The following is a 27,668-nucleotide window of genomic DNA, read 5'->3' as shown; positions in this document are numbered from 1 at the left end:
TACTAATTAAGATTACAGGATTACATCATTTATGTATATCATTTAAGTATTTTTCCATGCATTTACCTAAGAAATCTCGTTATTGAATTATGAAAGACCGATCTTTCACAAAAGCCTTTACTTACTTTCCCAGCATTCCGGCTTTTATCTTCCTATTTATTCACCACTTTCGTCCTCGTGTTTCTCGGTAGAAATGCTTGCGAGAAAGGACTAGTGTTGAGTGAGGCAGACTCATGAAGAATAAAAATGTATTCTTCTTACGCAAGTTTGCGATAAACATTTGCATGGTTTTATGTTGTCACTTGACGAAAATCGGGACACTAGGCTTACAAGCCATGTATACGATATCTGCCCTCAAGGTGAATTTTAGTATGGTATGCTCTCAAAGTTTCTCAAAGCAAACTTTGCTGATCAAGACGACTCTGCCCTGCATGAATTCTAAGAAATGATACACAAGTTGCCATAAAATTTTTAAATGAGTGTCTGGGGGTTTAGTAAAGAATTTATTTAAGAATTTTAAACCGATTTGCGATCTGAAAAATTAACTATGATGAATATTCAAAGCTTTTCGTAAGACATGATTAACTTTGGTGAATTCAAGTTGCAAGCAATACTACATGGTTGGAAAACGCCACCTTATCAAAGTTAGTACATCAGGAGGTATAGGGGATTAATCCACCTCCCACAAACGCTACTCGTTTATCACAAGCTCAAGAACTGAATTTTGCCGTTCAAAACTCTTTGAAGAAGTTTTCATTTATAATCTGTTATTTGTTGATTTTCATTTGAAGCGTCACCTTAGGCGCAGTGACTGACAGTACATTGATATTTCACACACATCAATTACCATTCAATTACAAGCGCGTACATAAATGTACTCATATACCTGTTGAACTATATTATCACCTGGAAGTAGGAAAATTAAAATACAGTCTTTTTCATTATAGAGGCTTTGTTAGCAAAATATTTATTGACACAACCGTTGATTTTCAAGCCAAAACAACGAAAAATTATTTCACTATCTACCTATCGTGTGTCCCCAACAGTAAGGGAGAAAACTAAGTCAGTTGGGTTCTTGGAAAGGAAATGAAGAACGTTCAAAGCATGAATAGAAGCTTTCAGACTACACTGTTTGCTGCATTCTGACCCTTTCCCTGAATTTGCTTAGCTCACTCTGGGTCTCCATCTGGGTTTATCTAAAGTTCTGCAAGTTATTTGATTCTCTGAAATTTTCGAAGTAGCTCCCCTTGACCAGTTATTTCAAATTGCCTTATAACTGCTACATTTCAAACTTATGACGTCAGTTGTTTTTGGAGCACTTTATTGGATACTTCAATACATTTTAATCGCGATTGTTGCAGTACTCTGTATTGAATATATGCTTGAGCACCTCGTTTACAGTAGTTTGTTTAAATCTGCCACTCTCAAGTTCATTAAAACGATTACTTTCTCTTTGCTTTTTGTCATATATCTCTTCAGTCACAAAGGTTCTAACTAACCAGCCTGAGCTCCTCCTCAAACTTTTCCTTCTTGAAAATACTAGACTGTAAATCTTTTTAACTTCTCTTAAGTTTGGTTTAGTGCTACGTTTTCACAACCGTCTTTCAATTTTTCTGGCTGTCTTTCAAAAAACATCAATTTCAAGTTAATTATTTTGAATTATTGGTTACCCACCATGAAAGTTTCTCATTTCTAACACAATCAAAGTATTTCGATTAAAAAGTGTAATATTTGTATTTGTATTTTGTATTTGTATTTGTTGCTACCTAGCATCCGAAGGTAGTTTTTAGGACACTGAGAAGCTATGCTTCGTGATTCCTACGCCTGGAATATTTACTTTCACCAACATATACTGAGCACATAACTATACTGAGACTATGTTTCTGTTGGCGAAGGCTTGTTACAACAAGTTGTTTATCATATGCAAACTTATCCCTGAACCCCTTAATACTGCAGCAGCCACAACAGAACACATAATTAATATCTCCTTTGTAGTTATGCGAGAATGGCTGCCAAAATTCATTATAAATCTTTATGAAATAAATTATTGAATTATCTAATTATCATATTATATACCATTTAGCATTTCGTAAACGGTTTGAAAAGTACAAACATCCATCTCATCTTTGATGCAGCTGAAGACATCCTCTGCCAATTTCTTCTGGACTTTATCTTGTGAAATTAGCAGCTCTCCGAATAAGTATATCCCCATACCCTATTAGACGGAAGATAACATTGCTTTAAGGGGCAGTCGAAAACCTTGAGAAATACAGTCAAACCAATCTATATTTCAGAAAAGCTATAGTTTTAGAGGCTATGTAACAAACAAATGATTAGAATAATCCATAATATGAATTTGAGAATCTGTTAATAATACGAATTTGATAATATGAATTTGACACTGTAGCCAAGGTGAAAAGCTCCCCTTTTGACATTAAAAAATGATAGTAGGCCATAATTATTGGGTTCAGTTTGCACATTTCGATATTTCCGTCACTTATACCAGATTTCATGACCAACTGAGGCTAAAATACGCGGCTCAAATCTATTGAGCTTATATAACCCTGCCTGAACAGGATAAACCCCATTTGACACTATGTTTACACGAAAAGAAATCGAAACAGAACCGAAAGATGGCGCAGACTTAGTTACAAACTTTCTGGTTTTTTATAGACGATACAACTTTTTTGTTTATTTTTTTCCTTAAACACATCCTATTGCCACAACGCTTCCTTGATCGATGAAAACAGTCCACGCGAAAGAAAATAAAGTCGCAATGCCAAACAGACAATTATACAAATATAAATGCATCAGCTGGGTCAATGCAAACGCAAGGCCCAATTCTAAAGAAAATTGAACATGTTTTTCAAAGTTTCCCAGCAAAACATGGTCTTCGAATGCCCACGTAAAATGACGGGTTTTTTGTTTTATACGACCCAGGCGATGGGAAACCTGACTGAATTGATAAGAAAAGTGATGATATGTTTTATCATGCACAACTCTGGGTACACTGACATGATTCAATATTTTATCAATGTTAATAAGACACCGTACCGTCACCTGTCAGAAAGGAAAGAACAGTTTGCAAGAACTTGCTATAGTTGAGCTAGTTCATTGCAAGTAAATCAGCCAAGGATTAGGTCATTGTAAAAACCATCAAAAAATGTCATAATTATGCCATCGGGCAGAAGTTTCAAAGAAGATGTAAGCCAAACAGTAAGGCTAAAACATGGAAAAGCTCAGTACATAATCCTTTGTTTTCAAACATCGTGCAATGAGCTTATGTAAGTTTGGTATCACAACCAGAAAGATTTAAGGGAAATTAATTTTTAATTAGCTGACGACCTTACCTGATCTTCAATCAAAAACCGTCTGACTTGTCCGTATTCTTTTGTATACCTAAGAAGAAAGAATGCAATAAAAAGCCCAATTACATTGTATCATCATCAAGTCACAGAATATAAATTGTTTGCCGAGTTTATTCGTGGTTTCTTTCAATTCTTGAACGATTTTAATAAATCATTTGACTATAGTCTTGCTTTAGAGGCAGGAGTCAATTAAACACGGGCAAGGATAATAATTGATTGAAAGGTATTGAATTAGGGAACGCAAGAAAACAAAGAATCTTGAGACTAATGGCGGTAGTAGGTAACAATAGGCCTGATTAGCATGTGTTATATTCGCATAAATTACCAAATTCAGCATTTTTAGAGCTGCATAACTTAATTGGCACTACCACACTGAGTTGAAAGTTCCCCATTCCTAGACTATTCAAGGAGAAATACTGCATAACTTAATTGGCACTACCACACTGAGTTGAAAATTTCCCATTCCTAGACTATTCAAGGAGAAATACCAAAACTAAATATAAGCTGACAAGAAAAAGCTTCTCGACAGAATACAGCTAGCAAGGGAACCTGTATATCAAATGTCTGAAAGCGTCTAATGAATAACCATTATGTTAGAAATATATATCATTGATAGAATGAAAACCCTCACAATCCACACTGAATTAGATAGCATAAATGAAAATTATATAAGAAAATTGCGGAAGGTGTATTTCCATCTAACGGCAGGGGGTAACCAAATTGATGAAAATGACGTTGATTTTTAATCACCTGTGCTTTACAATTAGCTCACACCAACGATGTCGAATCTAAAAATGACATTAATATGAATTACTGACTTTCTTAATATTTTATTAATTGTACTATTTCTTTTGCAAATATTTGTTTCATACGCCACTGAAGAACAGCCAAGCAACTGAAATCTTATTTTTCAACTAAGGGTTAAGCATTGGTAAACCATTATTTAGCTCATTTTTAAATGCACCATATCAAAAAGATTCGATCTTGTATTTCAATTCAAATTAGCATTTATCCTGGGCCTTTTGATGAGGAAGAAATCAGCAAACGCTATTTTTGTACACCATGATGTAGAGTCTCCAATGTTTTTATTATGTTCACGATGTTTTTTTATGGATAATAACATAGAGACAATGATGTTCTCTTACGAACAGAGAAATGGAGCAAACTGACCCAACATTTACACTCTTAATAGTAAAGTAATATTTTCTTCAGCTGAAAGTTTTATAAACAAGTTTAGCGTTTTTCCTTCTAGTTATTCAAAAATGGCGTGCTGTCATTGCCAACATGTAACAACTCTAAGTATTAAATGTTTGAATTGAAAAACTCCAATATTTCAAATTTTTAATTGAAAAATAAGGAAAGCGATAAAGAATAATTACATCAAGTAAGCAAACAACATAAAAGCAAGCGTAATTCGACTGATAGTAACGATTGGAGAAAAAGCTTGACGAGAAAATCAGATTGTGAACCCTACCTCGGCATTACAACAATTCAATGAGTATGTTTGTTGAAGGTCTTTCAGTGTTTGATTTGCCAGTGTTTTTCTCTCCAAAAGTCTTTCTAGTAGCAGGATTATCGCATCTGCAGTCTACAATAATTCAAGAAATTTTAAACTTCAATGTTTGACTTCCTATGAAAAACACGGAAGTTTTTTTCTCGAAGCAATTAGTTAAACGTCGATTCTTGATCAGACCAAGCAAGATTCATATAGTATTTCATTAATCTGGTCTAATGTATGCAACAAAATCTTGTCTACTAGCCATTTGAAATCTACTTTGAATTCTGATTTTTGAATTGCTAGCTATTGACATTTAAGTACTTATTTCAAATTGCTAGACGTTAGAACTAACGTAGTGAGGTCTGAAAATTTATTCCTGATAAAATATACATTGCTTAACATAAAGGACTTGAGAGCTAACGATGCTAACATTATTAATAAAAACTCCAGAAATACTTTATCAACAGATCGTGCAGATCGTACTCTCTCGGAAATCATTTACCTAATTTTTAAAGGGGCCATAAACTCATCAGGTAACATTTTTAGACACCTACCCCCCATTTATCAAAATACCTACCTGAGATCTCATAAAAACTGGCACAGAGAAGCTTATATATCAACATTAGGAGAAAACTGAACAGCATCAAACTTTAATGCTATGAAGGCGCATCAGTGAACTTTCCCGCCAGAAATTGAGCACGTGACATTGGAAACATAACATTCGTGTGTTTAAATTGGCCAGATGTATATAAAAAAGTTACTCAAAAGATTCCTGAATTATTTTTGTAAGTGTTTAGTATGTGAAAAGTATTGTTTTACTATATTGATTTTCAGAAGTATACAACTTAGATTACCAGCTCTTATATATATCCTATAAACATATCTTTGTGAAAATCGTAGAGATTATAGTCAATTAAGTAAACGATAAATTCTCGCAGTAAATCAAGAGTTTCAGCCTAATAATGTCATGTGTAGGAGCAAGTGAGATTGTACAAACTGGAGTAAAAATCTTACCAATGCTGGTTCGTTCATCAGCTTTAGCGAAACTTTTCTCCTCTTCATCTTCAGTGTTTTGCATCTTTTATTTCCGGTATCATGCCTTTTCCAATCTTGGAACTAAAAACATGTCGAATCAGTTGACGAAAACGACAAACAAGCATGGATTTAATTTGGGAGGCCTTGACGCAAAGTGGATATTGCTGGTAACAAAATTTCTTGCTATGATTTGTAAGATTGTAAGCTACTTATCTAAAATTAGCTCTAGAATTCTTCAGGATCTGCCGAGAATACATCATTTTCAACTGCTTTTTTTGGTTATTCGAAGAAATTTAGTTAAAAACTAGAGAAAAAAGAGCAGAGAAAAAAGGAAAAATGTCCAAAAAAAGCTTAAGAGATACTTTCGAAAAAAATTTCCACTGTGCTCAACAACAAGCTGCGGAAAATATGACACAATGAATCAAGTAACAAACCTTTTCGTTTACTTGCAGTACATAAAACCCTGGACTTCTGGCAAGCATGTCTTCGGTATCCTAAATTAAAGAGGTAGATCACTACACTGGTGTTAAAAGCTTGCAATGTAACAGCAGACAGTAACTGACAGCATAATATGGTGATTTAGTTGCAATACTGCATTGAAATGATCACCTCACAAATTAGGTAATATAAAATCAGGCATTAAAAAACTACCAGTTTACAGGATTAGCTACAAAAAAAGAAAGCGAAAATGATCCAGAGGTCGGAGGAGGAAAGGAAATTTGAAAATTGATTTAAGAGAATCATACTTGATTATTGAAAGCAACGGTTGATGGAGATAACCTTTCACTATTTTATACATTTTAGAAACATAAATTTTATGTCGTGGAAAGATAACAGGGCCAAGTATAAAGAAATACATGATTTATTGGTCACGTCTTAAAACGTGATACAAACAGAAACACTGAATAGAAATTTTCAAAAGCACCTTGATATAGCAAATGTTCTAATTATCATTGGAAGTTTGAACAGAAAATCGAAACAAAAAGGCATTGATCACCTTCGGCATTCCAACAGTTTCCAACCATTCTTTCATAAGACGCTCTTTTTCTGCCCTAGAATGAGAACAAAAACTCATTTCGTTTCTAGAAAAATACCAGAGCTTACTTTTCACATACCAGAGCTTACTTGAGTCTAATCAAAGATGAATAAATATTTTGCGAAATTTTTATTGAGATAGCATTTAAAGCATATGGTTTGATTTATATCAACGCTACATTAAATGGCGCTACATTACAGCCCAGTACATTACGCTGATTACATAACATAACGTAACATTATATTTCATCTAATTATGTTACATTACAGTGCATTATATTGCGTTACAATATAGTACATTACGTTAGACTAAGGCTAAGCTATATCATTTTACGTTATGTTACATTATGTTGCATTACATTACACTACGTTACATTATGTTTTTTCTTTTCATAAACAATAACAGCTGCTTAGGGCCATAACATATAACGCAACACAATAAATATTAATAATAATAACACAACGAAATAGAAAAATAAATCATTCCAATGGCATCGGTGTTGATTGAGAATCTCTGGCTTTGTAGGCTAATCTCAGAAAAATGGCAAGGTTTGCAAGCTGCTCAATTGAGTCTGACGACATGATGTTGCTAGAAGTTTGTTTATTCCTGACTCTAAGAAACCGTTTATTGATGTATTTTTGTCTCAAAGTTTCATAAGCTGGGCAGATTAATAAAAAATGGAGTTCATCCTCAATTGCGTTTTGCTACATTTTTGCCAATTTCCTCTTCTCTTGCTAATCTGTTTTGATAACGTCCCAATTCTATTGCTAAATGGTCACAGGAAATATGAAAACGTGTAATTAACTTCCTTTCGGGGAAATTTTGCAGACTAAGGTATTTTCCAGGGTTTAGCAAATTATGATATATTACATTACATTACGTTACAATAAAGTGTATTACGTTAGATTAAGTTATATTATATTTCATTATTTTACAGTATGTTACAAAACACTACGTTAAGTTAGAGGATATGATACTATAGTTTATTATGTCACATTAAATTACATCACTTTAAATTACGTTACATGATGCAACGAGCAAGAACTGAGGAGGATATTTCAATTGACAACACAACAAAGGCTTGAAGCATACATAAAAATGCAAACTAAAATGCCTCACTGATTTATCTTGAATTCATCTGCAAACATGCTGAAAAACATCTGTCAAAAAAATAATATTTCATTTTCAGAAACAATGCTTTATCTACAAAAACACATCGTACAATGCATATTTTGCAAAAATCAAGTGAGTCAAGGATGAAACGACATACAAGAATGAAGTGCTTTCAGATAATGGAAATGATTAATTTTCTTCCTAATGTATGCCTAGCACACCGTTTTTTGTACTGCTGTTAGACAAACTACTTCTCAGGTCAAGCCGGATATTGAAAAAGCTCAAACAAAGCTGATTCTAATACAATCATTAGGAAGTTTAAAAAATACAAATTTTCAAAATATGAATACAATTTACACCGTCTATAGTAATTGATTGGTTTTATCCATTATTTTTTTGTTCATGTCGAAAGTTTTAATCATCTTCATAATGAAACTTCCCATTTCTTAAGATAGTTTATTAAACAAAAGATGAAAGCATGGCTAACTCACTTCTGACGAGACAAGACATTCTCGGTACCTCCTGATGTATTTTACAAGAAATTTATCAAAATCATCTTGTCCAACCATTTCAGTCAAATGATACAAAAGGAAGTAGCCCTTGAAACGATAAAAGGGTACAACAAAATCATCATTTCCTCTTGATTAATGTACTTAAAAAGGATATCAACAAAGAATTTACACACTACCATGGGTAGGAAAGAAAATAGATCGGAGAACATTTAGATTAAAATTGAGGTCGAATCAATTGATTGTGTTGCGAACAAAACTAAACGTAAACCCATAATTAGCACCCTTTCCGTCTTCCAAAAAGTGCAAGCTTAAAAAGTTAAAAATTAAATAAACACCCACCTTTAATGAGTGCCTTATCTCACAAAAGGAAGATTTAATGTTTTTAATATAATGTCAAACCTTTTGTATTAATGAGCGCCACCTAAGACAGCCGAGCGCTCATTGAATATATGATACACCCGCCTGGGATCAGAACTACTGGAAAATATGAAGAGGCTTCCGTTATCTGGGGACTGCTTCTACAAGGCTTTGACTACCTGCGATGTCCGTTATAGATATGCGATTGTTAATGGAGGGTACACAGAAATAGGAACTTGTCTGTTCTTAATTCAAAAACCCTTTGCTTAGCATTCATCCGTTCCAAAACCCCAAAAGTCCTGCTCCAGTGCTAATCTTATCTAAAAATATTGTCTAGAATCCACCTACTTTCATATAATGAACTTGGGTCCATTTTCTAGATGGAATTAAGGCGCCTCTAAAAACAGTGTGTGGACTGGGTTCATCTTGGCTTCCGTTCGTAATGCTTCTATTTACAGCTTCAACGGCTAAAGCGAAATCAATACAAGATGATAAATAGCAGAAAAAGCTTGAGAGAGTGAATAAGGCCACCAGATACCCTAGCGTTGGAGTACTACGTCGAACAATTAGTACAGAAAACTACGCATGAGTCGATTTTTCAACACAGACAGTAGATATAAAGGAACCATTGCGCCATGAGTTATGGCAGTAGGTCTTTAAACAATCGCAGTTGTCTGCAAGCTGAATGGACTTGAGAGCTGAATTTTAAATCGAGATAGCCGAAACTCAGCCCAAAACGATTTAAAGATTCTTATGAACAGATGAAACAAAACTAGGCATTTAACTCGATTTCGAAATAAGAGAATCTTAGCAAGATTATGTGTAGTTAACTAACTGCTACCCGATTTTTCCGAGGTCAATGATAGCAGAATTCAAGCCACAGAACAAATGAAGCAAGTTAAGAAATTAATTTTCTCTACTGTGCAGCAAAAAAAGAATTCGATTACAGTGTTGGTTTTACCGGCTTTAAATTCAAAGAAATAAAAACAAACGTGGAATGAATATTTTACAGTAGATGTTTGGCGCTGACCAAATGAAATTCTTTAGTATACAAATACAACGGAACTCTTTCATCTCTAGCGTATTGGGTGTCTAGCTGTGTGCTTGGTTTGTTAATGTTTCTTATCTTATAAATGAAACCAAGAAATAGCAAGAGGACTAAATAGAGAATATGAAATAAATCTTGGAACTGTTACCTGAGATATAACCGGTTGATGATGGGCGTGGCCTAGGTGAAAATACTTTTATATAAACATACCAGCAAACATGTTTAAAAAGGTAGATAAGAAATACAAAAGATGCAACTTGGATGGAAGTAAGGAATCGTCTCGGCAGATTTTATGCGTTTGGTGACCCTGACTACATTTATTAGTTGCTTATTTTTTTACTTTTTTTATTGATTATGTTAGGGAAGGTAAAGATGGCGGTGTATAGTTTGTCATTAACCAACGGCTTGTCACCCGAATTTTCACAATATTCATTTACCGGTTTGCAGATGCTAGTGAAAGCAAGACACCGGCATTTCTTTTATCGAAAAGGGCTGGTTTATTTAGCAGAGGGGTTTCAAACTTAACTACATATAGAGAAGTATTGTTAATTAGAGATCCTCTCGACAATGTCTGATTACGATGGCTTACAATCATACCTTTGTGATGAAGGTGCCATTGACGTCAACAGACTTTAGAAACAAAAGTATGTCATGTGCAGAAGGGCTAGATAATTCATATTAAATGCCTTCGTTAAGTAAAAAGGGCTAAAGGGAGTTAGTGTCAGGCACTTCAAAGAAAGCACTACGGTAATATTCCAAGTCCCGTATCCAGTAGAACTGGAGTAAAAGATGATTTATTTTCTTGCTTGCAGCGAAAGATGAATTAAACTATCCAGCATCACTAGAGACAATGGACTTGTATCATAAATATGGGTTAATGGATGGCCAAAGTGCGATTTTGGGTAAAAATGTAAAGAGAAAAATTGTCTTTCGAGGGATATTTGATCTAAAATGACTAATTGGTCAAAAGCAAAAAAACCAATTATAAGGGTCAATTATTAACATAATGAAATAATAAATGCTGGTACAAGTAAATCTTTGTAATAAAATATTAACACTGTTGTCTCACCTCAAAGTTTTAAGGTTCTCTTCTGCCTGAGAAAGTTCAGCTTGCAATGAACGATATCTGATAGATTGACGAAGTCGCATGCGATTAATGCATTCGTTTGCTGGCAACTGATGAGGAATAAACAGTCGAACATTGAATAATGATCAGATTAATTGAAGCTTAAACTTGAATCTTATCAGGCCACGACAAGAATACCAATTTCAACTTGTCAATTCCTGGTATCAAAATTTTAGACTTATAAAGAGGAATCTCCTGAATTCAACGTCATTTTGTTTTTACAATAACACAACTGCACAGCATTCAAAATCTTCTTAAAGGCACTAGGTTCTTGATTTGTTGAGACAAATAGTATCCAGGGTATAGTTGTTATGATTTTTTCTAGTAAAATCCTGTTGCACTTTTCTTCAGCTCAGGATACCCAATCCTCTGCATGTCAATCTAGAGGCATCGTTTTTCAAACTAAAGTCACTTGATCTTTTTTGCTTGCACGAAAGTATACAATAGAATGGTTGCTGGGATTCTTGCTTCACCCTTGTCGTCCGTGCAGATGCTTACCGGAAGTCATTTTCCGGGAAATTTAGAAACCTTTCCGTGGATATCAATAGATACTTAAGACATTGAATATAAAAGACCGACTCTCAATTTGAAATAATCATAAATATTAAAGCAATTAAATTGAAATCATCAAGATATGGTAAGTCAAAGATGATGGATAAACTCAAAAGTTCCCCTGAATCCATGCCAGATTTGCTAAAATAAGAATTCTTTAAGAATGTCTTAAAGCTCAAAACGAAAATTTGTTAAGAATATCGAGTCTGGAAAAAATGTATAGCATTCTTATACAAAACATAACGTATTAGATTTACCATTTCAGCTTTTGCTTGAATTCTCTCTTCAGAATAAGTGGCAAACCCCTCACTGAGCCATTCTTCAGTCCAGTCTTTCACCCCAACGAGAAGGCCAAACCAGGCATGTGAGATTTCATGAGCTATTCGTATTGACATGCTTCGATCACCACAAAGGAGGGATTGAGACAGAAATGCAACATTTGGGCTAATAATGAAAGGCAAATTGTAAGCTTGCGACAACGTACATACTTATATGTGGATAAAAATACACCCAATGATGTTGAGATTTAAGCTTCATAATAATACTATAATTTGGTTAGATATTCTAACCAAACATCACTTGAAATAAGGTTAGGATGGGTAACGACAAATTGGAATTGTAAAAACACAAAAAAACATGAAAAACATTAAAACACAAGGCTATGATAAGACGGAATAAACAAAACTATTCTACAGTTGAACAAAAAGTGATTCATAATGACAGCAAAAAGGTGCATCTGAAAAATTAGAAAAGCCCCATGAGACATTCATTGAGAAGAATACAGTGAAGACTTTACAGAATGAAGTTATGGTCGGTATCTGCTTGTTACCAAAAGAAGATGATAGAGAACACATGTAATAAACATTTTTGTTAATTTAATTCTATTTTCACATCAAAGTTGTCAGATTAGCAAGTGATCAGCTATTTCATATTCAATGGTAATTATTTGGGAGAGCATTCTTCCACTTTCATGTCCCCGCTCAAGCTCAAGTAGATTGGTTTTCATAGTATTGAGAAAAACATTCCAAATGCATTTTCATTAATTCAAAGGGAACTGACAACAAACCTTTCAAGCCCCATACAAGCGAAGCATCTGGGCATCAATACAAGGTCCAGTCTACTGAAAGGGTATTCCCCGAGCAAGCCAGAAGCAGCAGTGAGATAATCGCAAGCCAAGTCTTGAAATTCATTAGCAAACCTGCCAATCAACGATTTGGGAGCATACATCGAAACCGGGACAACTTTCCCCGACAGCCCGGTAGAAACATCGACTGAGATTTGAGATTTGTCGTACGACCCAATTGCAATTGCCAACGTGGAACAAGGCAGTGGCATGGACATTTCATAGTAGAACAGGCCTTTGAAAAAGTTTTTAGTTAGTAAAAGTATTGGCTTTCAATTATGAAAACTTTAATTTTAGATATTACAGAATACTGAAATCACGGCGGTTCGGTATGACAAATCACGGCGGTCCGGTATGTCCGGTATTCAAAGCTTCTAGTAAACCGCAAGGGGCTTGGTTCAGGATGCAGTTGGGAAAAATTGAAGCATTAATTACTTTGTTATCAAATCATTTCCAATGTTATCAAGTTTCTTGATATTTTGCTACAAAACAGTCCTTATGCATAAAAGCAGCAACTCTGATAGAAACTTAAATTTGAGAGTATTAACATGCAAGTTGAGTTTGTCTCGAATACTTGACGATTATCGAATCTTCCTATTTGCAAAAGCCTGTGTGTTCGATGATTTTTTCGTTTATTTTCTCCGCTTTTGCCAGATGGTCCATTCCCACAGTCTGTTTGTTAAAGTTAGTAATACTATGGATCTTGCGATCATATGCATATACTTTTGAGTTATTGATGTTTATTTATGATCTTTTTTGGCTAGTTTTTTATGATCTTTTTAAGATTCTTGATGTAAACGCAATTTTGCTAAAGAGTCATGAGAAATGAAATTGGCATTCATTGATTTAAAGATTAAGCCAAAATGTAAGTAGAAAGTTATTTAATCAAAAAACTAATTAGTTTATAAGAGCCCAAATTTATCGTATTCGTGGAAACTGTTTGTTTTTAGAATTACAAAGACATTTCTCTATCGATTTTCACTCCACTGAGAAAAAGTAGAGAACATATTGTACAATAGGTTTTCATTGTGAAAACATTTAGCAAAACATAACATACTTATTTCATTTTTGCTAATGTATTTACCTTGCTCGACAAAATGTTTTCTCAAAAGAGCCTCTTTACAAAGATACCGGTCACCACTTGTCAACACCGTTGCGCCATTTTTGACATTGAAATAAGCTTGCCAGGTTGACATTGCGACGGGCGGCTCTTGACATGGCATTAACGAGCGGTTGTTGATGTAAGCACCTGGTGTGAAAACTGCATCACTGGCAAAAATAAGAGTTAAGAACACAATAACAACATGAAAACAGCTGATGATAAAATAAAAAAAAGGTCAACATAAGCCAACATAAATCTTTTATTATTCGAATGATTTTTCGTGAACAGAAATTTTAATCAAAGATAAAGTTGAAGCCTACAACATTAAAGAGGGTAGATATTGAAAAAAAGAGATACTAGGGTACTAGGCTGCTAAATTTTCATTGAGCTTCCAAAATTTATTCGTTTAAAAATCAAATTGTCTGGATAGTTTTGATAAATGGCCATGTAACAGCTTTCCGGTTGCTAGCCTCGTGTCAAAGAGTTGTGCAAGTTTTGCAAACCCCAATAAGGCAGAAGTGGATATGACGGCACATCTAATATAGAGGTAGCTAATTCAAACTGAAGAACAGTCAATTTTTTCCAGCATTTGCCATGCCCCTTGTCAGCAATGCAACATCGTTTGTATACAAACGGAAAGTTAACGAAAGTTAATCTTAACAAAAGATATTAGGAATTGAAAAAACGTGTTTGCAGTACGAAACATTCAGAACTTGAATTTTCAATAATCATTGACATTGCTTGATACAGGTACAAACTTTTCGACAAGGTACAAACTTTGGCACGTACCATGTTCAAGAGCCCGAAACATGTTGGGGTGTACCAGGTTCAGAAACCCGAAACACGTTTGAATCGCCTTTCCAAATGTTACGAATGAGACCTAATCTCCACTAGAAATACGTATGTTCTCTTTTAGTAGGCCTTCAGAAGCGCAATTTTGCTTGAGAGGGGTGCTTCATTAAATGATATATAAGCTACAACAATTTCAAAATATTGTGTTTCCATACATTTTCTTAGTGGAACATCTTATACCAAATTCCAATATAAAAGAGTCTGTTTTGTTGCCTTCTCTCAAGTCAGTCTAAGTTTCAGTTCAAATAGATTCGATAAATCTCTTTCGAGAAAACCTAGATGATGTTTTACTCCAGTGGAAGGCTCTATAAATAACACCTTTGTGTCGATACAATAACCTAACAGTTACTGCGATACCAAGCGTCCTGAGTAAAACAAAAATTAGTTCTTTATAAATCGCTTACTTCCCATCTTGATCCTTAGCCCACATAATCGATTGTCCCTCAGGGTTCGTATGGTATCTGATTTTAACACATTTAGGCCAAATGTTTGCATCTTCACCTTCTTTCCAAACTCTAATGCACCATCCATGAATAGAGTAGGATAATTTCTTCATCTTTAATAACGATTTTTTGCCATGCGATTTCCTCAAATCTAGCAAAAACCTGCAGTGCTTACAACTTAAAAAGTCATCTTCCGACTCAAAAGAATTTCCATTTCCTTCACTGCAAGTTTCGCTGCAATATTTGTCGTCAGAGCAGTTTGATGGTTCTGGACCTTTTGAACTTCCTGAAGTATGCTGCTCAAGTGATTGATCAAGTGATTGTTTGATTCCTGCACAGCAACACTTCTGCTCATGAAAATGTATTTCTAAATCATCAGGTATAGTGATCTCCTCTGCAGCTTCAACAGTCACCATAGTACTGTCAAGGCACATTTGAAAATTGCATTCATCCACATCCACTCTGGCCGGCTTTAAAAACAATACTATTGTTCCAGCGATTACCTTTGCCTGAAAATCGACATCAAGATCTAAAATGTAATGCGTAACCAAAACGTCATCAACGTTTGCCATTAGAGGGAGGTCTCTCGATTGACTCCAGCTTTCTGTTGCAATAGGCTTGTACGCATTGACTGCTACTTCTTTGTCAATCCCAGCTAAGGTTCTGTCTCCTGGTGACAAAAACGATGCTTTATTTAGGCTTTCACCATACAAATAATTGTGTTCTAAGTCCAGGTCTGAACACGATGGATCTGATTTTGCTTCAAGACTATCTTTTATCCTCAAGTCACCTACAAAATTACTTGTTATAGCTTTCTTTTCACCTACTTCAGAAGCAATTTTGGTTGATTCGTCTCTACAAGGCTTTTGTAGAAATTCCATCTCAACCTTTTGCAGTTTCAAAGACAAAGAATTTTCTGAACCAGTATCAATGCTGTCTTTCATAGACATTTCATCATAGCCGACATTACACGAAGAAAGAGAGCTATAGCTTTCCGCATCAATCGAGCCAGTATTAAATAAGAGGCTTCTCGCATCAGCCTTTGACTCACTATCTGACTCATCGTGCTTTCTTTTCTGGCGGTTTCTATTGCTTTGCTCTGCTTGAGCATAGAAGGGTGCTTTAGTTTCAATTTCCATAGAGGGAGATACATGACAAATCTTTGAACCTGAGTTGTTTCTGCTATCATAAGAATGAGAGTAGTCTCGATTGCACAATTGCGCATCTAGAGGCTCCATTGCTGCTTCAGGTACCTCAGGTATCAAGTCATGATTTTGTTGTGTTCCAGAATCCTTGGCTTTCTGGTCAGATACCCGAACCTCGCTTTCATTTGGTTTGCATGAGCAGCGAGTTTTTAACAGAGATATGATACTGAGGTCGCATTTCATACTCAGTCCAGATAAAACAAAACTCGCTTCCATATAAACATCAACCAATGTCCACTTAGAAGGAGTTTTTTTGGTTCCTGTTGAGAAAGCGAATTCGAAAGGATAAGCAGACCAAAGCTGAAAAAGATCTCATAAAACTTCTTAGGGTTTTGACCCTCACTGGAAATTTTGAAGAGATTGCTTCGTTAATAAAACTATATTTGGTCTTGAGGCCATTGCTAATAGACTTATTGAGATTTAAGTTAATGGACTAACGAAAATTGAAATTTATTTTGAAAAGCCTGTTAGCAAAAAGTGATTTTTTCTAACTTAGTTGCAAAATAAATAAATCTTCATATGATCTCAAAATTTAAGCTGTTCAATTTCTGAGCTAGGGCCTGTCTTTGCCAAACATGAGTAATTAAAAAACATTTTTGCTCTCCTTAACTATCAATTTTATATCCACAACCCATGCTGGTACAAATTTTTAGCTTATTTGTGATTTGCAAAATAATCATACTTGCGAATTATTTTGCAAGCTAAAGCTTAATGAATTCCTATTTTATAGTATTAGAATTTAAAATTCGGGGTCAAGTAAATAGCAAAAAATACCTAGTAAACAATTCAAGACATGTTTCAAGCAAGAAACTAAGAAAGATACTACGCTAATGGTTTCTAACGAAGAAATTTGGGCATATTTACCGTTACCATGAGGTTCTTCCTTCTTTAATCTACGAAGGCCATTCTCCCCTATAGCCAAATGCACTATATACAACAATAATGGGTATCTTTCAACGTAAGTTGCAGCTGTGTTCAGCAGCCCAGTAATTGGAAAGGAAGTCTCTTTTGTCCCACTACAAGAGTGGCATTCAGTAAAAGCCTTTTTGGAAAAACAGTTTGACAAAGCCTTCCAAGTTAGCAGTGTCATATTTTGGAAATGCAGTCCATAGACTTCCCAATGATGTCTACAGCAAAAGTCTTTTATATGCCTTGCAATAGAAGTTGAGATCTTTGCAAAACTTGTTCCAATAAAAACAAAGAAGAGTTCCCGAGAACTGTCACTAATTCTTTCCTTTATTCTAGTCTCTAGCTGCTGATTGTATGATGTTGTGTCGTCTTTGCATTCTTTAAGAGAAATCTGTGAAAAACTTGCATTGAAGTCTGCCGATTTTCTTACTCTGAGATTTTTTACTATAGCATCTGAAAGCAGTTGATCTTCAAGAGATCCAGAAGACATCGTAACCAATATGACATGAACTGGGGAAAAGACAATTCCAGGGGGTGTTACCTGAAGAAGACCAAAGGGAGAACTCCTTTTACAGTTATTGTTAACAAATTGCTGATATAACTAATAATAAATGAAATAATTGTAAAAAAAAGAATGAAATTAAATCTAGGACAAGAATATTTTGTGCCTGAAAGTCTATGAATATGAAAAACATTTAATGAGATAGTTATAATGAAAATTTAACAGTTTCTTGAAAATTTGATTGGTTCTTGTATGTAAAGGGACATTTTTACATTTTTAGATTTGACAAGGGACACTCTAAATTTTTGTTTGTTTCTTGTTTCGAGTTTGATGGCTATGCCTGGAAACATTCCGACGGCGTAGAATATCGTTAGGACTATGCAAACGATCTTTTGATGGTACAAAACTTGAAAATGGCTTTGAAAAATGCAAACATTTGAGTAAACTAAAGTTTCGTCTGACACTCTTCAGAGTTTAAAGGCAATCTGTCTCGTTGTGGATTGGTTAACGAGAGCAATAGCTGGAACAATAGCCTAAACACGATTCCAGCGCTCCGCCATTTTTTTACAATGCGATAAATTAAAGGGGGACTGGAAACAATAAAAATCCCTTTGTTCCTATAACCAATCAACGTCGTGACAGATTGCCGTTAAAACGTCAGAACATAGATCGAAAACTCTACGCTAGGGGGCAAAAGGAGTTCGTTTTCACCTTAGGACTCCACTGGTAACATTCTCAATAGGCAAGCGGCACTGATTGGTCAACCTCAACAGTCATGTGCTCGCGTTTCTCATTGGCCTATTTCGATCCACAACTGGGTATATATATTTCCTAGCGTAGAGTTTTCGTTTTAGACTCTGAAGAGAGTCAGACGAAAAGCTTTAGATAACTCAAATGTTTGCGTTTTCAAAGCCAATTTCAAGTATCGTTAGGGCACAACATTTTCGACCTACGAGCCGTCTGTCTGAATTGTTTCTGAATGAGGATCAACGCATTATCTGCACATTTGCTGATTGAAAATCTTTGAAGGCCTTCGTTCACATAAAAAGCTCGTTCAAGCCAAAATCAAAGTCACTTTCACACGTCAGTAAAATTCTCCAACTTTCAGTTGCATTGGATCACAAGAAGAATATACCGATTTAGAAATTACTGCGGCGGTCAAAAACATCCAACGGAAAATATAAATCAACATACCCGGTCTTCTGTAGCAGAAATCTTTACTGCATTTTCAACATATTTCATATCCATAATTGTTAGTCCCATTTCTTTTGCAAGATCCGGCCAATCGGTATCGACGGCTCTACGAATAGCTATCTCAAAGCTTGATTTCAAACCTTTGTTTTGGTTTTTTAGTACGGATAAAAGCAGATACAAATCAGCAACTTGTGAGCCAGTTTCATAAACCTCTTTTGTACTTCCGGATAGTATACAGTTCAAGTGCTTCTTATACCAAGAGTACGGAACAGGCCAATCCTAAAATCAAAAATGCTACATAGAACATTGTGCTTACAATTGCCAGGAAAACAGATGAAATTTAAATTACGCTGGCTGGGAATATAGCAAATGGTCTCTTCAATATTGTAAAAAAGTAGAAATAAATTAAATTTTACTTCATGCAAAACGTGCTCAAGCATTGTTTATGAAAAATGTACTTCGTGGTTGTAGTGCATATTACTACAAACTCAAGGGCTACGTTTTAAATTCAAAAATTCAAGGTGGTGTTGAAAATGATGGGAACCAAGGGGCCCTGAAATAAACACTATTTCAAAAAGGAAATTTGATGGCTTGTCCTCTACCAATTTTTCGAGCAATTTGGCAAAATTTCTTTCGAAAAATTTCCGAAAAGTCTTACATCAAAAATAAGTTTATCGAAACAAGCAAAAATAAGAAGAAAAAGAGTACTTTTGAGTTTATTGATACTTTTTGAAATTTTAAAATTTATTGAAATTTTAAAATTCTGTTATGTCAAGCTATTTTCTGTCAGCAATTTAGCTTGAAAGTGTCCTTATTTTTGAATAATGATCTGTTGATAGATCTGGCTGAAACAAATACACTAGTTTTCTCTCAAGAGCCCATTTAAGCTGTTTCTACAAAGCCAACAAAACAAGAATATATTTTGCTCACCGTCAAGGAATCATCGAGTTTCAAAGTGAAACAAGACGAAATATGAATGATTTTAAGCAGAGAACCAAGAACATCATGACATGTGCGAACGAAATCGTGCAAAGAGCAGAATTCTTCGAACTTCCCACTCAAACTAATGCCAGTGGGCGTACAAGAAAACACCTATCAAAATCAAAGACGTTAAAATCAATGAAGATTGCAAATAAAGGTAAAACTTTTTAAAATCTACAGTTCTGCCCCTCCCCCTTTTTCTAAAAAAATTTCGTCGAAGAGCTTACAGTCCGACAGGAATCAACTGAAAGCTTTGAAAAAACTTATAAAAGCATTGCTTGAAAGATAAGGAGTAAATACCGTTGAAAATCTTTGAGAAAATTATTTTGATAATAGTCATATAAACTTTCATGTATCAATTTTTGCTAAGAATATTTCTGTGACTTTTTTCAACTATTTTTCATTCAAACTTCATCTCCTTACATTGAAATTTGGTGAAATCCAGTCAGAGTGTAAAATATACATAATTACCCTAATTATTCAACTGCATTTAAAAGAAGAACAGTATGAGGCCTCTGCCACAGAGGTAACATTACAGCTACATCTGTAAAATTTATAAAGTGAATGACGGGCCTTCTAATGAACATTGTGCTGCACACTGCCTAAGAGCCTATCTTGACAGAGCTACAGCCAACGTAAGTAGAATAGAACATACCTGGCCTTGATTGCTGGAATGGCAGCTCAAAATCACCATAACTTCAGCTGGACAAAGCAAACAAATGACAGCTTATAACAACACAAAATAAACCATCAAAGTAAAGGAAAGACCTTTTAATTAATTAAAAATATATATTGAAAAAGAAAAAGTAGCTTCAATTCAATTGGCTCGTAAAGGTTAAATACGATAGAGAAAAGGTGCACTTTCTCAACTAGAAAAAAGTTCATAAGTATAATTATGATTTACTTACTGTTACTGGATGTCTGTTTAATTGCAGAAAGTCTTGATACACATTCTAGTAGCTCTTTTCTGCTGCCAAATGATAATGTAATCAGGCAAATAGACTGGCCTAAGAAAGATAGAAAAGTGATACATCAACAAAGCACTCATTATAGCATAGGTAGAGACATATAAATGATGGTATGTCATTCCACTACAATTGCTGTTCTTTACTTCTCTTCAATACCAAAATAAAAAACATTCAGGATATTTATGAGAACCTAAAATATTGATATTGGAAGATGAAAGAAAAGATGATAAAACCTTGTACTGTGTAAGGGAGCAAGCAAACTTCCTATCTACCAACCATTCCGTAGAATATTGAAAAATAATACCCACAGAGCATAAAAAATAAATAGGGCAAGCAAGACCAGATATAGCTTGTGGTCATTGTTTGAATTTGATAACACTGTTGATAAAAGCTGGCAGGGATATGATATAACTAGAATTTGAATAACACCTAGCAGATTACTTATTACTGATAAATCTTTCATTTCTGACCTTTTCGAAATTTCAGCTTCTGACCATCATTTTATTTATATTATCATGCTGGCTCATCGGCTAATCTCACATGTAGACCATTAAAAAGCTTACAATCAGTGTAGTCAACCGTACCACGATTCCCCCTTCGTTTCTTTGTCAACAGTTTTATTCATTTAAAAATCGTGATGCCATATTTTGTGCATGACAATTTTTTGAATTTATGCATATCTTCTATAAGGATTGACTAGGAAATTCACTTTCAAGCAGCGATAGTGAGCTACCCACAACTTCCAATTAATATCAGTATGACTGTTTATTGACGAGTTGTTTAGAAATATGATGTGTTTTATCAGTTGTTTGTTGTTTAATGCTAAATTGCAGCTCATCAACTTTCGGAACCTAAGATGTGTTGCAAAGGTAGAAAATTTGACTGTTGTATGGTGTAATGAATGTACAGGTTTGGCTCTATAGTGTCAAGTGATTCAAAACACCCAACTCTTCCAGTTTTCTTAGTCTAGATTTTGAAAATTTTGTGATTTTCTCGTATTTATTGATGATCACATTTTATTGACTTCCTTTCAAAAACGGGTGTCTTATAGTTTTCCATATTTGCTGTAACTTGTTTTCTTAGGGCTAGAAACAGTTATAAAGATGATGTCAATGGACTGTTAGACTCACTTGTAGCCTGTCTTTAGACTGTCAAAGGCTGAAAAATTATGAAAACTGATGTTGAAAATACAGGTACTAGTGGAAATAAAGAAGCACTATGGAAAATTTGGACAAGCAGAAACATGTGGACTCTATGATGCATTTGTCTTCAAGAAAAAGTGCCTTTGCTGGTGAATGAACGATTGTTTGTGTTTGATGTCATTCTCCAGAACATCTTCATGAAAAGCGGAGTCACTTAATTTGGAAGATAAAACCTGATATTGCTGAACACATACACGCTTTGCTTAAAGACGTATTGCCTAAAAGCATAGCCTAAAAGCAGCTTGAAGGATGTGGCAAAAGGTGATAGACAGCAAATATATTTCCAATAGAAGATTGGGAGGCTACTTCACAGCAACTATGGATAACAACGCTAATGAATGATTGACTATGTAAGATGTTTAAAATGCTGCGCGCAAATCATTTTTCAAAAATCAGATCGTTTCTTGTAAGACATCATAACAGCAAGGGATTTCGGTATCTAAAACCTTAAAATAATGAAGAAAATGCCAATTCCATTGTTATATGGAGAAATAAGTAGAAAAGCATATTTTAAGATGTACATCATATTCTGACCAATGACTACCCATGTTTCGGATTAAGAGAAATAGATGGAAAAAATACAGAGCTATGCAGCAAACTTTATAGGCAAGAGGCTTTGAAAGGAAATATTTTTATAAAAATTTCCTCATTTGAGTAATGAGATCTTCATAAACTTTAAAGTAGAAAAATTTTCAAAAATAATAATTTCTGCAAAAATCTTTCCTCCTGGATTTTTCGCCTTGTGGTGAAAACTTGTTTAAAAGTGCTCTGAACAAGATTCATATATCATATATCATAATTCTTAGGATAATGAATTTTGTAAATTAAATCTCTAATTAGATATAGCTTATAAGCAAAATGAAACATACCATTTTCTACAGATGCAGCATTTACAAATGCCTGGATCCACAAACCAAGCTCTGCCTGGTGATCTCGTAGATTAAGGCAAACTATTATCTAAAAATCAAAAGCAATACTTCTAAATGTTATCATTCATTAGCAAAATAATGTTGGGGTCCTATCATTGTCAAAACAATCTAAGCAATTAAAATCAACCATACTAACTCTACAAAACAAAATATATTGCCAATCAATCAATCAATCAATCAATCAATCAATCAATCAATCAACCAATCAATCAATCAATCAATCAATCAATCAATCAATCAAAAACTTTATTAATGTGTCAAAAAATATTTAGCTTACAAGCTAATTGGGGACACAATGAAAAAAAGTATATAAAGTTAAATTAGAGCATAAAATATGAAATTACAGTATAATTATTAAAACATAAAAATTTCTAAAAATCCTATGTACAACTAAACTAAAGTCTGCAGTCTAAAAGAGTTTCTATGTTCATTCTTCTGATACATTTCTTGAATTGGGTTATTGTTGTCACCTCCTTGATGGCTCTCTTTAATTTGCTCCACAGATATAGGCCAAAGTATCTTACTGAATGTTTTCCTTCTTTTACCGTACAAAATTTCGGAATTACAAAGTTGCTGTTTCTTAATTCATAGGGAGTTTCTTTTACTGCAAACAAATCCTTTATAAAGTGTGGGGCTATGCCGTTTTTAACTTTATACATAAGTATGGCAATGTCCTAAAGTCGTCTATTCTGGAGAGATGGCAGGTTTGCTTTCATGAGGAGTTGTGCATATGGCGTAGACTCATCATTATAAACAACTCTAAGGGCTATTTCTTGGAGTCTCTCTATCTTTCTTTTATCTGCTACTCTGCAGAAGTGCCAATGTTTATCAACTGCTAAATTTAGCAAAAGATTTGAAGGAGCATATGATTTGAAGGAAGAATGGGTGCAGACAGTTGGGCATCTTCAGATATTGGTCTAAAACCCCAATAATTCTACACTGGGACCTGGCCTGTAACTAACCTTGTATTTTCCCTGGTTAAAGCCATTTAAGGGACATACACTTTTCAAAGAGAGGACTGTTTTCACACAATTTAATTCCAAAATAGCAACGGAAAACAACTGAAAGTAATAGAAAATATAAAATTGTGCTTTAGAATGCTAACCATTGAAAACCTGTGCAGTTCATGTGGCTTGATTAGAAGATCCACATTGCTTTCACAAAGTTTTCTATCCAGACACTTGTTGGTTTCTTCATACTCTTTAATGTAATGAAAGATTTCCTGGCCCACATGCTGCTCCAATATCTTCACATTCTTTGGAGTATTAAGGAGCCATTCTTTGCAAGAAATGCATGACGTTATCTCCCGGAATCCCAATCAAAAGTTTGCATCATAAAGAAGGCATATCATGCATTGAACATAAAACTAATTATCAATTCACAATCTGTTAAGTGGGCTTAAGATTAGAGTATGCATTTAAAGGGCCTAATAACAAAGCATTGAAGTGTTAACATAGGTTGGAGAAACAGAGTTTAAATCGAAACAGATAAGACATCATGTCTAAAAATTGAGCACCAAGATGGAGCAAAAAGTAGTGTACAGCCTAAGAAATAAACCTATGGGATATTTATAATATGCTAATCTTTTGTCAATTCATACTTTAATAATTATTAAATCTTGACTCAAAAAGAAAAACTTACATATTTATAACGAAGAAAAATTAAACAGTGTATATTTTACCTGGTTCTTTGTTAAGGTCCTTGCCATGCTTTTTACATTTGTGAAAATCACATCTTATAAAACGATCATCACTTGATGTTTCACAAGCAAATACAGTGCTTGAATATCTATAATTACGTTCCATCTGAAAAAGAAGTCATGATTTTTTCTTTTTAGAAGTTCACAGCCCCCTTTTTGTGGTTAAATTCTTCAAAGTAATGCAAGTATGTATAACTTTTTGCTGAGATAATTGGCCCCCTATTGCTCTTTCATATTTAGTGAGAAGGTATCATTTTGCCTAGAAGGCTTCTGTGTTTCTTATATACACCAATCACTAAAAAACAACTGTGACAGGATGATGATTATCATCAATCATGATCATCAATCAAGAAATCAATCATGATCATTCATCTATCATAATCAAAATCTTGTATAAAACTTTGAATGTCAAAATGCAGTCAGGTAATTGGGAGGCAAAACACCTTGGGTGTTCCAGTGTGAAACTTTTCAAATTTCAGACAAATTACAATCACTCAACATTAAGATATTAATCATTTTATATCGAAATTGTTGTGTTTTCAGCAACAACTTGAAGCATGTATTACTGTATAGTGTACAAATTTGGTACAAACAGCAAAGAGTGATATGCATAGCCTATATTCTTTGCCAAAGATCCCATCCAACTTGGAAGTTATAGAAAGCTTTATTCAGAAACAATAAAAGGCCACACAGAGACAAAAGCATGGCACGAAATAACAGGCCTGTTTATCCAATCTCTAGCTTAGCCTGGTAAGTATGAGATCTAAATTTCATTTTGAGCAGCTTTTTAACACAACAAGGTATGTAAATTTTGAGAACCCAGTGGCCCCCAAAGAAAATCTACATGTTTTTCTGGCCCTGGCCTATAGGATATGCATAGCTCCCAAGTTACCCGCAATTTACCTGCACAAAATCTTCAATTGCTAAACCCGCCTTGGTTTAACACCGAAAATTAGTAAAGTTCTACTTTTGCTATTGCTTTTCACAACATTTTGTGCCTTTACCGCTGCTGACCCTCTAATGACTTCTAAAAAGTTGAGAGCTTTAGTTATGCAAAGAAGCCGTGATAAGCAATTTCCTTGGCAAGACTAAAAAACGTGAAAAGGGAATTACATTCCTACCAGATTTTATGCTCTGGTTATGGTCTTCTTAGCATAAAGTTTCCTTTTTTGCCTGTGAACCCAAGGCACACTTCACAATTCAGCAGCCATTTCCCTTAGATTGTTGTTGATGTTACGTGCTGAATCAGCACTTCGTGACAGAGACCCATTGAAATTATTTCTTTCAATCCAAACGTTCGTATATAGAGGTATTGTATTTTGAAACAGAATCAAACAGTTAAGGTGGAGGAAATATGAAAATTCGTAGTAGCATTTGATACAAAAAACCTTTCCAAATTTTTTCTACGAAAACTTTTTTAGTAGAACTCAATTCGACTATGAAGCAGAGACTTAAAGGTGACATAAGAAATACTATTATTGCTTTCGATGCCTTCATCAGCAGTGAAAATTAAAGAGGGCTTGGAAAGTTTACCTTAAAACTCAGATGTTCTGTATAAGTTATAGAAAGGAAAAGGCCAGTCTAACAAAAAACTCAGAAAATACACTGTGTATGCCTCATTACTCAAAGAGCTCAGTGGGAACCAAATTTTCTTCAAGACCTTAATTAGCTTTGCCGAGCTACTCCAACATACAAGCATATCATTTTTATGAGTTTCTGTAGTTTATTTTCAAATTGAGTATTCTGTAGTTTATTTATGAGTTTCAACCTGGCGCAACTCGATTATAATTTTAAAATCATACTGGATACGAATCTTACTGTACTGTGACTCATCTTGAATAACGATTCTTTACCAACAATAAATGAAAAATTCAATATAATTCAACTGAATAATAGTAAAATGAGCGTTTAAAATAAGTAAATTTACATTTTGCTTTATAGCTGTGGATTCTATTTTTATTAGCTATTAATTTGCTTCTTTCTTCTTTCCGCTCTCTATCATATTAACTTTCTATAAAACCTCTCTGCATACGCCGAACTTCCCTACTCGTTTCTATCATTGTGCGCTGTCATCCTGTCACCAATTTTCGAATCCCCTTCCTCCCAACCGTAAATTGTTTAAAAAAATATCGACTAGATTGTTGCAAAAAACTTTCATTGTTATGGCAAACCATTTCGACTGAACAATCGCTATACCATCCACTTCTTGACTGATCGATCAATAACTGACGAATGTCTTCCGAAGAAGTCTTGTCTTACACTTGTATCTCTCTTGCTTTATAATTATGAATAGCTTTAAAAGGAAAGAAAATCAACCCTGCGAGAATTCCTTTTTGCTTGAGTGGCTCTGTTCTGTGTAATTCTGAGAAAAAAGCTGACTAACTGTTGGCGTTGTCGAGGATCATTTCGATTGATTCCCTTTACTGTTAATCTATAGGTCAAACGTAAATGGTGTTTTTGGTTCATTCTGAATCCATTTTATAATGCGCTCAAATCCAAAGTTTGTTCCAAAGTGCAAAAGTGATCATACAAGCACTAAAAAGTAAAACAAGAATTCAAATGCTTAGTTGCCCAGTTTACTTTATAATCTGACTTATTCTACTGTCTATATGGCACTGGCAGTCTGTCAAAAAGCCCCTCTTCAAGCTCAAATGGTGTCCCATTATCCTTTGCTCTGTAACATCCAGTAGAGTTGTGCAAAGAGACAGCCATATTAGATGAAAATCGTAATAATAATGTATACATTTATGAAGAATACATTAAGCTTTTCTTCAGGCTTTTCTAAATTTCATAGCATGGCTTAAATGAACAAACAAGAGTGTCAACCAAAGCAAATTCTATGCACAGGAAATAGCAACATTAGTTTTTTTGCTAAGCTTTGTGAAAGATGTGTGCAGCAACTGATTTGGGTAGC

General features: G+C 34.5%; 1 protein-coding gene across 2 annotated transcripts; it reads right to left on the bottom strand.

Annotated features, from left to right (window-relative positions):
- Positions 1–1,845: 1,845 nt before the first annotated feature.
- On the bottom strand, positions 1,846–27,322 carry LOC135685920 (uncharacterized). 2 transcript variants are annotated; one of them, XM_065202018.2, is made up of 25 exons: positions 25,876–27,322; positions 24,737–24,860; positions 24,161–24,333; positions 22,996–23,083; positions 20,865–20,963; positions 20,612–20,658; positions 19,906–20,067; positions 18,976–19,254; positions 17,235–17,820; positions 15,127–16,630; positions 13,853–14,037; positions 12,712–13,003; positions 11,903–12,089; positions 11,037–11,143; positions 10,116–10,147; positions 9,268–9,386; positions 8,542–8,649; positions 8,057–8,097; positions 6,899–6,953; positions 6,336–6,395; positions 5,881–5,982; positions 4,843–4,956; positions 4,119–4,156; positions 3,351–3,399; positions 1,846–2,215 (listed from the first exon to the last, which is right to left on the bottom strand). In XM_065202018.2, the coding sequence occupies exons 2-25, from the start codon at positions 24,858–24,860 to the stop codon at positions 2,069–2,071; spliced, it is 4,698 nt and encodes a 1,565-aa protein (XP_065058090.2). In that variant the 5' UTR covers positions 25,876–27,322; the 3' UTR covers positions 1,846–2,068. The 2 variants fall into 2 exon arrangements, with proteins under 2 accessions (XP_065058090.2, XP_065058091.2); XM_065202019.2 differs by having other exon boundaries at positions 24,737–27,322.
- Between the last annotated feature and the right edge of the window lie 346 nt (positions 27,323–27,668).

Source organism: Rhopilema esculentum, chromosome 6 (genome assembly GCF_057945365.1).
Source record: "Rhopilema esculentum isolate cy_ngs chromosome 6, ASM5794536v1, whole genome shotgun sequence".
NCBI lineage: Eukaryota > Metazoa > Cnidaria > Scyphozoa > Rhizostomeae > Rhizostomatidae > Rhopilema > Rhopilema esculentum.
This window is presented reverse-complemented; position numbering and strand designations above follow the sequence as displayed.